Source organism: Dipodomys ordii, unplaced genomic scaffold, assembly GCF_000151885.1.
Source record: "Dipodomys ordii isolate 6190 unplaced genomic scaffold, Dord_2.0 Scaffold98, whole genome shotgun sequence".
Lineage (NCBI taxonomy): Eukaryota > Metazoa > Chordata > Mammalia > Rodentia > Heteromyidae > Dipodomys > Dipodomys ordii.
Genome location: NW_012267314.1, coordinates 3,430,803 through 3,443,817, shown reverse-complemented (window position 1 = coordinate 3,443,817; position 13,015 = coordinate 3,430,803). Strand labels below are relative to the sequence as shown.

General features: G+C 47.5%; 1 protein-coding gene across 1 annotated transcript in view; it reads right to left on the bottom strand.

Annotated features, from left to right (window-relative positions):
• Positions 1-13,015, bottom strand: part of Syne1 (spectrin repeat containing, nuclear envelope 1) — a 388,103-nt gene that overhangs the window by 120,479 nt on the left and 254,609 nt on the right. The window contains exons 92-97 of the mRNA XM_013026970.1: positions 12,306-12,476; positions 11,949-12,110; positions 9,579-9,773; positions 6,979-7,152; positions 5,202-5,393; positions 612-743 (exon numbers count right to left, since the gene is read on the bottom strand). Of these exons, the coding sequence (XP_012882424.1) occupies positions 612-743; positions 5,202-5,393; positions 6,979-7,152; positions 9,579-9,773; positions 11,949-12,110; positions 12,306-12,476 (1,026 nt within the window). The remainder of the gene's footprint in view (positions 1-611; positions 744-5,201; positions 5,394-6,978; positions 7,153-9,578; positions 9,774-11,948; positions 12,111-12,305; positions 12,477-13,015) is intronic.

The following is a 13,015-nucleotide window of genomic DNA, read 5'->3' as shown; positions in this document are numbered from 1 at the left end:
CAATGGGGCCAATCAGAAAGTAAGAGCATTCCATGAGGAAGAGGACGGTGGCAGAGTTGTACTGTTTGTGATCTTAAATAGATGCTTCTCTTATCAGCCCAGCCATCACCAGTCACGGGTGAACCACTGAAAAGATCAGCCAACGTCTTGCTTCTTTCAAAGAGAGGGGAAAGGTCACAGTATAACCCCTGCTTTCACTATATTTGATGTCAGTATAATTTGTGGAGGAGATGGGGAAAAACAAGTCATTTAAGGATACAGGTGGACCCGTTGCAGCAATGAGAAGTACAAGTTGTCATGTCGAAAACGAACTTTACAACTCTGGTGCAGGGTTGGGGTGGGGGGAGAATTGGGTAGGGGAGGGGCGGGGGGAGGCTGGGAAGGGATGTGAAGGGTAAACAAAGGAGGAGGCAACAATGCTTGATAAGAAATGTACTCATTATCTTGCCCATGTAATTGTAACCCCTCTGTACAGTATGTTCACAAAAAATAAAAATAAATAAAATAAATAAAAAAAAGAGAGAGGGGAAAAGGGACCCTTTAGTAAAGAACCAACTGGTCCTGTGGAAACAGTTCCCTCCGGTTCTTGGAAGAAGTCCGACGCGCCTTACTTTTTGTTGCTGGAGACTGCTCTGGCGCTGGTGCGTCCGCGTGGTGCGTGCTTGAGCCAGCCATTCCTGCACGCCAGGGCTCTGAGCGGCTGTGGGGTCCGAATCTCTCTCTTCCTTCTCTTGTGTGGCTCCCTGCTTTGAAGGAAACAGAAACGGAGGGGTCAGATGACACGCAGGCAAACCTTTTCCCGCATGGCGTGGTCTGTGATAATTATACCCAAAGAGCAGCCTTGGGACCTGAAGTCATATATTTTGTTTTTTTTAAGACCAGGACACAAAAGCCATCAAAGTCATGGTATTTTCCTGGGCAAGAGCAATAAACGGGTCATTCTATTCAGAAATATTGGAGGGAGAAAGAAATGTGACTCAGATGTGGTCACGGGGTTTTATAGCAAAAGTGTGTTTGTTGTTTTCTTAACCAGACGTTGTTTTCTTAACCAGACAATAACATTAGATCCTTTGAGGATGCGTTGTTAAGACATATCAAAGTGGAGTGTTGCTCAAGTCCTCATCCTGAGTTTGTGACCGTTTCTCTGCTCCTTTCTCTATCCAGGTCATCGTCCATCTACACCTGCATGTATGTGGGGGGGGGTCCCTATTTCTCGAAGGATACTAACCAAAAAAGATCCCTAGACTTTTGAGACATACTAAGTCCACAGTTGAATCCACACTCCAGAACTGGGAAAAACCTCAGACTTCTGAGCTGACCGCCAGCCCCAGTGGGAGAAATCAGACTGGGGCTCAAGGTCCAGGCCTCTGCTCAGTCCTGGCGGGCAGCTCGGCTGGCTGAGAGACACACCCACACGAGGAAAGCTCACTTCTTTGTGTGTCTGGGCACCCACTGCCCCACGGGGGCGCAGACTCAACCCATGCTGCTTCCCATCGATTAGTTCAAAATCCGCGTCACCCCTGGGGAAGCAGTGGTGTGTGGAGAGCTGGCCTGGCCGTGAGATGTGCCTTCCAAAATAATTTACTTGATGGCTATGAGAATGGGGATGCACAGAGGGATTCCGATTGCATGGGTCGGGTAATGAGCACATTTGCTTCCATACAGTGTCTCCCTTCGCTCGCCTTACCCCCGCCCCTCCCTCCCGTCTCCACTCACGAGTTGTACAGTTCACTTTCGTCTGTGTCCTACCCAATGGCTGCACTTTTCACCCTTTTCCCCTGAGTTCTGTGTCCTACCCCCGGCCCTCCCAAAGATATGCACACGAATGCCCAGACCTAAGGTAAAAAAGACAGAATCATCAAAAAGTTAAGAGAGAGAGAGAGATCTCGTTTCCCTCTCTTGGAGTTCGTTTGAATGAATGCCATTTTAAATACACACGCAGAGGTGCGCAGTCATTGAGTGTCTCCCTTCGAAGCATCTCCTCTTCGGCTCTCAGTGTGTGTGAGAGATGCGTCTTTGATGGGCGGGTGCTGGTCCCGGCCGCTCTTGTGATTCTGTCTCTGTGCTCTGGGTGTCATGAGGTGGCATTTGCTCCTGTGCATGAGAGTCCCGCAGGCCTCAGAGCCATGAGCCGGCAGACTCGGGAATGCGTCCTCTGAAACTCAAATCCTCCCTCATGCCGACTTCTGCCAGACGCACTGTGGCAGTGGTGGAAAACCCACCAAACCCACGGGGCCCCACCGCGCCAAGTCCACTGCGCAACCCGCGTGGAATGGACGGCCAGCGACCAGCGACATCCGTCACCAGCCAGCCCACCTCCCAGGAATGCTTGTCAAAAGTAATCACTGCGCTGGGCGTCTATCATCCTAACTACTCAGGAGGATGAGAGCTAAGGATCACAGTTCAAAGCCAGCCCAGGCAAGGAAAGTCTGTGAGATTCTTATCTCCAATGAACCATCAGAAAGCCTGAAGTGGCGCTGTGGCTCAGGTGGTAGAGCGCTAGCCTTGAGCTGAAGAGCTAAGGGACAGCACTCAGGCCCAGAGTTCAAGCCCCACAACTAACCAAAAAAGAAAAGAAAAGAAAAAGTAATCACTGAGCATTGTGTTCTGACTCTGTCCTTCTTTCAGGAATAAGCTCTGGAGACACTGTCTCTTCCAGGAAATGAAGAAACCATTTCCGGTCAGATGGGATCCATAGAGAATGAATAGAATGAGGAGAAAGGCAGCTCAGGAGTCAGCGCACCACACCCAAGCCGCGCCAGCGGCAGCCACTCAGCTGACAGCACAGCGGCCTGGGAAACCACTTCCTCTCTGTCATTCTCCTTAGCCATGATCTGGTTTTCAGAGCCCAGCCTGAAGATTTCTTCGGACACTTCCCCCAGCCCTCGGAAGCCACCAACTCCTCCAGTCTGGTTACCATCTTTAGATGGAAGCTCTCCTTTCAGATTCCGCACACCTCACTGATACTTGTAACCAACAGCGGCGGACATGGCGGCCTCAGAACAACTCACATGCACAGACGAACGTGAAGGTTCCAAGGCTTACTACTCTCAGCCACATCCCAGAGGAGATGGACGCAGCCTGTGCTGTGTGTGGCTACATTTGGTTGTTTTGGTGGTCAGTGACTTTCTCTGTGACTCAGTCATTCTGAAAACCAAGACTTGAATCACAAGAAGCAAAATGACTAAGAATCCTATTTAAGTTCCAGCTCTTTTCCTCAGGGTACAGAGGTGCTGGCAGGAGGAACGTTTATGTGTTTCTTTGTGAGGTAGAAGATGGGCTCTCTCTTATAGAGAGGCAGGAGTATGGTGGGGCCTGCCACTAAATGTGGTAGTAGATGCTCTGGGGATTTGCAGGAGCACTGAGCAATTAGGTGTTACGGGGTTGGGCTGTGGCGTGTTGGGAGAGCACATGACTTTCTGGATACAGAAAAGGACAGAGAACAAGATCAGGAGGTAGAGGAGGAGGAGAAAGAAGAAAGAAATGTGAAGGTATTCCAATGCAGTTAAAGGATATAGCCTTACTAATTGAGAGATGGCAGATTTTTTTTCCCCCAGTTAACCTGAGTTAATTTGAGACCAAGTCTAGATTCCTTTTCATTTTCTACATAAGGTGAAATGGCCGTTTGCATTACATCCATAACATAAACAGGGTTACTTTTATCCCCTGGGGTGGAAAAAATAACCAAAGTGCCTCAAAAACGGAAAAAAGCCTAATAGTTTGTTAAATCCCATCGATATTCCATATGCTAGAAATGTACCAGATGAAAGATGGCAAGTGTTTATAGGTATTTTGAAAATAACCAATGAGGGCTGGGAAGGTGGCTCAGTGGTAGAGCGCTTGCCTTGCATGCCTGAGGCTCTGGGTTCAATTCCTCAGCACCACATAAGCAAAACGAAAAAAGCCGGAAGTGGCGCTGTGGCTCAAGTGGTAAAACACTAGCCTTGAGCTGAAGAGCTGAGGGACAGCACCCAGGCCCAGAGATCAGGCCCCACAACCAGATCCAAAAATATAAAAGTAAAGAAAAAGAAAATAACCAATGACTCGTTTCAATGCAGCTGAAAATTACCTTGTTGGAGTTCTGTTAGTATCTATAGACCACCCCCCAGAAGCCTCAGGAAAGCTTTCAGCTGTGGCAGAGACAGAACTTCATCCAATTTAAACAATTTCCTGGCACCATGGGTGGGAGCTATGGGGTGGGGCTCGTGGCCCTCTCTAGACCTGACAGCTTCAACCCGGACTGTCTGCAGGCCCCGCAGTTCTGCCCTCTCCCACATAATTCAGACTGGGAGCACTTGATTGTTCTCATCACCCAGGCTGTGGCTTCAATGTCTATTGGCAGCATTGTTCACATTAAAATCCTCAGGACAGTTTATGTCACTTAAGTGAAATAAGTTTATCCTTAAGTTTTCCTTTGGAGGTTCCATTTACCCACCATCAACCATAATCCAGAAACATGACTTGTCGTAACTCTGTCAGGAAAGATGACTTTTTATTTAAGTTTATTATTAAAGTAGGTCTAATTTATTAGTTACTGCTGTTAACTTCTTACTGGGACTAGTTTATAAACTAAACCTTCTCATGGGTATTGGCTAAAACACAGAGTGGCCTCCTCAGAACACAGCCCTGTGGGTAAAGAGAGGTTTGCCTTGCTATAATTATTAAATGAAGATGAAAACACTGAGGTGGGATACAGTTTTAAGTTGAAGAACCTTGGCTCTCATTTGCACACGCTTCCCAGGCTCTGAAGGCCTGGGCCGTGGCCCCTGCCTCATCTATGGTAAGAATTCGTTAGGTTCAATTCAAATGGAATACATGACAGTTCTAAAGTATGACCACTCAATTAAATAATCTGAGGACATGTACAGGATGTGCAGGAGAGGAGAAATGAACCAAAATTACAGCCATGTCAAAGCAGATCTTCACCCATGACCTGTGCTACAACTTGAAGGGTGATTATTTTTAACTTTGATTAGTTTTCGCTTTCTTGTCTCACACCAACTCTTCTCTTTGGGTTCATGGATTCAAGAAATCTGAACAAAACCTCGCTGGAAAACCCATGTAAAAGGCAGCGTGTGAACACACAGCTTGCTGACATGTGTCAGACAGTGGCGTCTGGCCACGTGCTCCATCCTCAGCCTAACACTGCCACAGCTCAACTCATCTCACCTGTGGGCTGGGGGCCAGCCCTGGGCACCCACCTGGATGTCGAGCTGCTTGTGGTGGAGGGCTTTCTGCAGCTCCAGGAGGCTCCCCTTGAGCGTCCGCAGCTTCACGGCCAGCTGCTCGGCTTCGTCCTTCGTGTGGGCCTTGCCTTCCAGCAGCAGGTTCTCGTTGTGGACGGACAACTGCGACAGGGCCACCACCTTCTGCTCGATCTCCACCAGCATGTTCTGGAACAGCAGGAAAAGCATGGGAGCTGCATATCCCACCAGCCCTTGGGAAGACTGCATCCTGAGAGACGAGCAGGCTTCCCGGGGTTACTTTTGCCACTTCGAAAAGTGTGTGGATTTTTGTAATTGCCTGGGTTTCTTAATTCGACATGCCCTCCCCTCCCTCTCTGTCTAAGGTATAGGGGCAGTATTGAAGATTTGAAGATGGGGTCTCCTGGCCACTAGACAAGTGTTGTACTACTTGATTCACATTCCCAGTAGTTTATTTCATTTTATTTTTTAGTTTGTTTTTGACTGAATCTCCTACTTTTGCCTTGGTCGGTCTCAAACCACCATCCTCCTCTCTTTGTCCTCAGAGCTGAGATTACAGGCATGTGTACCCCACTCCACGGATTTTCTATTTTCAAGGCTATGTATTATACAATAATCCCCTGGAAATGACACATGAGAAGCATATTTTATCTAGTGTCAACAAATAATGAGAGTGTTATCCCATTACTACTGTCATTTTAATGTTTTAGTGTTAGATTAGGAGACATATATAAAAATATCAAGCAATCAACCTTTTTTTTCTTGTCACCTTGTAGAGAACTCTCCTTTCTCAACCCATTGCTTCTTTAGGTTGATTATTTTTCTCCAGGTCACTGCCCTTATCTCTTTTTAAAATAAATGCTGTTCATTATTTGCCTGGGTCTGAGATTTACCCACATGCCCAGGTGTGGGGTGCCACTGGCCAGGGGTGGAATCCACAGGTGGGCCTGGAGGAGGGTTTAGGAGAGCTGGTCCTCTAGGTGGATCTTTTCTCTTTTTCTCTACCAATCATGAGGCTAAAAGTCTTCTTTCTCCATTCACTCTGCCATGAGGTCCCGTGCTACCACAAGTTCAAAGCAACATGGCCAGTCCAGAGTGCATTGGGAGCTCTCCTGGTGTGCCAACACAAACCTTTCTTCTTCTTACACGGAGTTTCTTAGGCTTTCTATTACAGTAGCAGAAAACTAACATGCATTCTCTTCTATGTGTGTGGAAATTTTCCTAATAAAGAGCTAGGAAGACAGCATGAGAACAAAACCTTTAATGTAAGTAACTCCTCACATCAGTTGCCAGAGTCCTAACATGGGAGGAAGTAAAAAGTTCTCTGCTTCAAAAGCTCAGAACCACTGGCTCATGCCTATAGCTTTAGTTACTTGGGAGGCTGAGATCTAAGTATTGCAGTTCAAAGCCAGCCCGGACAGAAAAGTCTATAAGACTCCTATTTTCAATTGAAAAGCAAAAAGATAGAAACAAAACAGTGGTAGAGCACTAGCCAAGTCTTCTTATTTGTTTGGCATTTCCCTTGAACTACTAAACACAAATGTTTTGAAACACATCCACTGGAAAGCAGAATATTTTGTCCAGTGTGGATACTACTGACAGTACGAGATAGGTTCTGGTTTTGTTTTTTCCCTAAATCGCGTGCACGTGTGGGCTCACTCAAGCTTTTAGGCCCCCGACGCCTATAGAGAGCATGGGTAGTGAAGAATCACGTGTGTGCCCCAAGACGCTCGGCCTTTGTGTCCTGTGCGAGGTGTGGGGGACGCAGGCCTACCTGGCAGTCCTCCAGCTGGGCCTCCATGTCCATGGGGTCCTTGGGGGCAGCCAGCGCGACGTCCAGACTGGCCTTGGTGTTCAGGAGCCAGTGGTCCAGCTCGTCGGCCTCGCTGCGGTACCTCTGCAGGGCCTGCTCCTGCCGCTGCTCCTCCAGCTGCTCGTTCAGCTTCTCCTGGACGAGGTGGAGTAGAGCGGGACACAGATCAGTGGGGCTGGGGGGAGAGGGGAGCCGGGGGAAGGTCTCTAAGCCACCCTCTCCCACCCCCGTCTATCTACATGGCAGGCCACAGCAGGTGTCGTGTCTTGAGATGAGTATTTTGGAAAGTGTTCCTTCATGACTCTCATGGGCCTTAGAGCTGAACATAACACCTGTAGACAGTATTCCAAGAGAACCAGGCAGTCATGGGAATGATGGAAATAAGCCAAAGATGAGAACCGAACTGTAGCATAAGGCAGCGGCTGGTAGATGACAACAGACACTTGAACTCAGTGTCTGAGAAACAGAAGGGAGTGGTGCGGAGCCTGGCAAATGGAAGAGCACTGACGGATTCTGCTCCCCAAAGAGGCAGCCAGCATGCAGTTTCATGGGAAACGGTGACTTGGTGTTGCTGAATCTTAAGTGAAATCCAAACTTCAGGTTCGACCTCTGGGCTTTTCAATGCTTAAAAATAATTTGTGTTGGCTTTTGGGCATTTACCCAAATGTTTACAAACAAGACCATACTAAAGCTACCAGCACAACTATGTTTATTGCAGCATTATTTACTATAGCTAAGATATGGAACCAACTCAGATACCCCTCAGTAGATGAATGGATCAAGAAAATGTGTTATATATACACAATGGAATTCTATGCCTCCATCAGAAAGAATGACATTGCCCCATTTGTTAGGAAATGGAAAGGCTTGGGAAAAATTATATTAAGTGAAGTAAGCCAAGCCCAAAGAAACATAGGTCCCATGGTTTCCCTTATTTGCAATAACTACAAGCAGAAAAAGTCAGATAAGTTGATGTTAGGTGAAATGAACCCTAAGATATGTATTCAAATGTTTTTTTTCTTTCATGCATTTGTTTCTAACACATTTATAAGATTATTTCTTTGTTGCTTTGTATGTCCCTCCCCCACAGTATAACCCCTGCTTTCACTGTATTTGATATCGGTATAATTTGTGGAGGGGAAGGGGAAAAATAAGTCGTTTAAATAAGGATACAGGTGGACCCATTGCAACAATGAGAAGTACAAGTTGTCATGTCGAAAACGAACTTTACAACTTTGGTGGGGGGGAGGATTCGGTGGGGGGGCAGGGGGAGGCTGGGAAGGGATGGGAAGGGGAAACAAAGGAGGAGGCTACAATGCTTGTTAAGAAATGTACTCATTATCTTGACCATCTAATTGTAACCCCTCTGTACAGTATTTTCACAATAAAAAATAAATAAAAATTTTTAAAAAAATAATCATTTGTGTTGGAACAGATGCTAGTGGTTCATGCTTATAAGCCTAGCTACTCAGAAGGCCAAGATATGAGATCTGAGGATTGTGGTTCAAAGCCAGCCCAGGCAGGAATATCTGTGAGACTCTTATCTCCAATTAAGCACCCAAAAAATCCCAAAGTAGAGCTATGGCTGGAGTGGTAGAATATTGGCCTTCAGCAACAGAGCTCAGGCCTAGGCCTCAAGTTCAAGCCCCAAGATCAATACCAAATCAATCGATAAAATGATTTGTGTTGAAAAATTTCTTGCTAATCATTTTATTTTGAAACCCCACAAGAGTAAGGTCCATATGAGTGAATGAAAGTTAATTCTTCAGATGGGTTAAATATCTTGTTTTTAAAATAATCTTAAAACTATTTCCCATTTAATAGTCTTTATTTAAAATTTTATTAGGTAGTCGAACATGGAGATTATCAGTAAGTAGGGCAGATACAATGATATTAAATAAAATAAGAAATGTAGGAGTCAGGTGCTGGTGGCTCACGTCTGTAATCCTAGCTACTCAGGAAGCTGGGATTTAAGGTCTGAGGGTTGTGGTTTGAAGCCAGCCCAGTCAGGAAAGTCTGTGCGACTCTTATCTCCAATTAACCACCAAAAAAGCTGAAAGTGGAAACATGGCTCAAGTGGTAGAGTGCCAGCCTCAAGTGGAAGAGCTAAGGGACAGCATTATAGCTCTGAGTTCATGTCCCAGACCCAGGAAGAAATATATGATGAGCTGAATTAGGATTTAAACCATATTCAATTCACATAGAATTGAGAGCCAGTGATACACAGGAAGATTCTGGGAGACAGAGCAGGTGTGGTAGAAGTTTTCCTGAAACCTCAAGTCTAACCCAAATGTAGAAATATTCTGCATATTTAGGACCAAGAAGTATAAAGAATATCAATAGAAAAAAAATCACTGATTTTTCATGCATGCATTGCGGTAGCCAGCATGGGTCTCTATCACGCAATGTTAAGGTAACCGGATGGTGTGACTTTGCATGCATGTTCTCATGAACGGGTGTGGCCCGGCAGCCAGTGAGCGGGAACAAGCCGGGACCACCGTGGCCGCCCACAGGCCCTGCTGTTATCCCTACCCGTCATCCTGACCTGGATCCCCCCTCACCTCCAACAGCTGCCGCTTTCCCGACGCCTTCATCCTGATGGTGGACATGCGCTCGGCCAGGACGGTGAGCGTGGACTGCAGGGCCAGCCGCTCCGCGGGGTCTGACTCCTGGCACTCGGCCGCCAGCTCCGCCGCCAGGGCCGCCTGGAGCCCGCTGATCTCATCCTGCAGCGTGAGGATCTCGTCCATGAGGGCCTGCAGGGGACACTGAGGGTCAGACTCATGGATGGACTTCCGATGGGGAGACCAGACACGGCCTGGTGGGGTCTCACATCCTCGGAGACTCTGCAGGAAGACTTTTCCCCCTGGACGCCACTGACCCAGCAACCTGGGGGCTGCTCACCCGAGTGGTGAAAGGATGGTGCCAGGCAGAATTCCGGGGTGTTTCTGGTTGTAATAGGGTGACACCGACTAATGTCAGTGACCTATGGGCCTTCCCGGCTTGTCCGGGGAGTGCGTCACTCATGTCTGCCTCTATGCTGGAATACCCTAAGTCATCACGGCTCCGTCTGATAAGACAGAGGAAGCCTGTAGCCCACTTCCACCATGTGACATGAGGGTCATTTCCCCTTCTCCACTCGGCTCTCAAAATCACGATTTCCAGGACCTCTTTTCTCAGGGCAGTCGATTCTGATCCTCCAATTGAGGACAGACATCTGTGCTCAATTCCTAGCTTCTGTTTTCTATTTGCATGTCTCACGGGCTGTTTCCAGTATGCCGACTATTGTTGTATTAAAATTCCAGGAGGTTGGGGATGGGCAGGAGATGGACAGAACTCCCGGCCCTGGATAAGAGCCGGGGGAGGCAGGGAACACACAGGCAAACAGGGCTGGTCTCTTCAGATGACCGTATGGAGGCTGCCACAACCGCCAAACCAGATGGCAGGATCCTGAGCCCCTTCTAGAAGGGTCAAAGTTCAAACACTTGGAGGGTAGTGGTCTAGGAGATGGGTGGAGCTTGGAGGAGAATGGCATTGCTATGGTCACTCCAGTCCCTGAGGGGCCTCATCAGTGAAATGAGGTAGGGAAACGAAGCTGCAATGGTGTTGCTTTAATCTCCTCCTTCACCCCCCCTTCCCCAAGCTTGGTGGGTCAAAAGAGCTGGCAGGAACCCTTCCAGAAGGCGGTTCATCAACAACAACCAAAAAGGCCTAAAAATTGATGAGTGTGCATTTCGATATCTCTTTTAAGAAGTTACAAAAGTGTCAGAAATGTGAAACCACTATTGCTCAAGGTGCAGACTTCAGATGAGATGTTCACATCGTCTGTGTTATCCTGAGAGACCCCGTGTTACAAAAGCAGGAGATCCTATCTTACTCCACCTAGGAGTATTGTCTATAGCTGTCCTAGCTGGAAAGATAGAGAACCTTCAGGACAGAAGTATAGAGCTTTATTTACACACACACACACACACACACACACACACACACATACACACACACATACACACAGTCTTCTTACATGCTGTGCAAACACCCTAGGCCATTTATTGACTTTGCCTGCATTGACAGGCATGTGCCATCATACCAGGCTTTTTTTTAATGGCTCTTAATTCCTATCTAGTGATGACATCTTCCTCCCTCCACCCCCTCCTCCCCACCACCCCCTCAGGCTGCTGTAGGCTTGTCCCAGGCTCCTGTGCTCTGGACAGCAGTAGGCGCCACCTTCACATCACAACACCTGACACACAGGTGAACACCTGGCTGTGTAGACTGCAATGAGACTGCACACCTGTGCTGTGGGTCCACAACACAGCATCACTGAGGATGTCTCCATATAGATGGGCTTCTAAAACCAGTGCATTTCCAATGTCACCTGATTGTCTTAGGTTACTATCACCAGCTCTGTTCTCTTCATAAAGGAGAAGCTCTGTCTAACTTATGTAACCATTCCTAAAATTCCTGAAGTCAGAACAATCGCCAGACAGGAGCCAGCACCCCCCAGATGCCATCCAACTGCACCTTTGCCCACAGCAACCTGAAACTTACTCTATTCCAAGAGCTAGTGGTTTGGACACCCACCGGCTAGTACTTCAGTGGGTAGATTTGGGGTGCGTTTTATCCTGACAACACTGACACTCACAATAACATCAAAACCCTCTGACCACGGTAAGGAAAGATACTTTGTGAAAGAGGAGGAAATAAAACTGCATGCATGCATGGAGCTTGTAAAAGGGAACACGCAGGGTCCGCTTCTGTTTTCCCCTGTAGAGCGCTCCGGGGAGCCGTGGCAGGTGTGGCCTACCACGGTGTGGAATTCACCCCCATGATCCCACCACATGGAACCTTGCGTATTCCACCAGAACGGCCAGCGGGAGGAGCTCACCACCCCCATCCGTCAAGCGGGAAGCTGAAGCCCCCACCATGTTTACCTGATGCTCAGCCATCTGGCTCTCTGGACTTCGGCTGGGCTGAAGACCCTCGCTCAGCTTCATCTCCATGGCTTCCATCTTTGTGGAGATGGACTGCAGAGAGTCTTGGTATTTCTGTTGGCGCTCCAGGGCTTCATAGAGGGTGCGCTGCTTTTCACTGATCTGGACAAGAAAAAGGGATCTTAGCAACAGTGGGGGACCTCTTATCTTCCACCTTACCACACTCCTTTCCTCCTTGCTTTACCCAACTGGGGGCTGGATGTGTAACTGCGTGAGTTGCATAACACTGAAGGAGATGGGTGAGTGTAAAGCCAATCCCTAGCTGGTGGGTGGGGGAGGTGGGAGGGGGAGACTTACCACATTTTTTAAGGTTTCCCAAGAACGCTGCAAATCACTCAGCTTGGCAGTAGCAGATGGTTCCAGGCCTAGTTCGTAGGACTCCTGAGATGCCACCACCGGGCTGGGGGCAATCCTGGAAGCGTCCAGCTGTAATCTCTCAGCAGACAGGGCTTGGTAATAAGCAATGTCCTGGGAGGAGAAGCCAGTATTACAGTCAATGTGTGGACCAGAGTCTGGATCAATAAGCCTTTGGGTACCATTGACCGTGCAGAATGAAGGGTCTTGGAATTGGGGCCTGAAAGGAGTTTATCCCTTTTTCTAGGGCCTAAGTGAGTACGTGCTTGAGACAAGAATTTAAAATTACCAAAGAATATTCTAGTTCTTTTACGGTTGTGGTTAATAGACAGAATCAACTTTAGCAATATTTATTGTTGTGTAACAAAAGGAAAATACTACCTGCTTGGTAATTTTTTTCCCAAGAAAGTTCTTTACATTCAAATGAGGAATTGCAAATAAAGATCTGTTTGATCTCCCATGATACGTATTTTTAAAAAATTTTGTTGATGATAAAAGTGATGTGCACAGAATCAACTCCAAATGGATCAAAGACCTCGGAGTCAAAGCAGACACTGAAAACATTACAGGATGGAATAGGAGAAACCCTAGGTCTCCTTGGCTCAGGCCGAAATTTTCTTAATAGAGACCCGGAAACACAACAAATCAAAGAA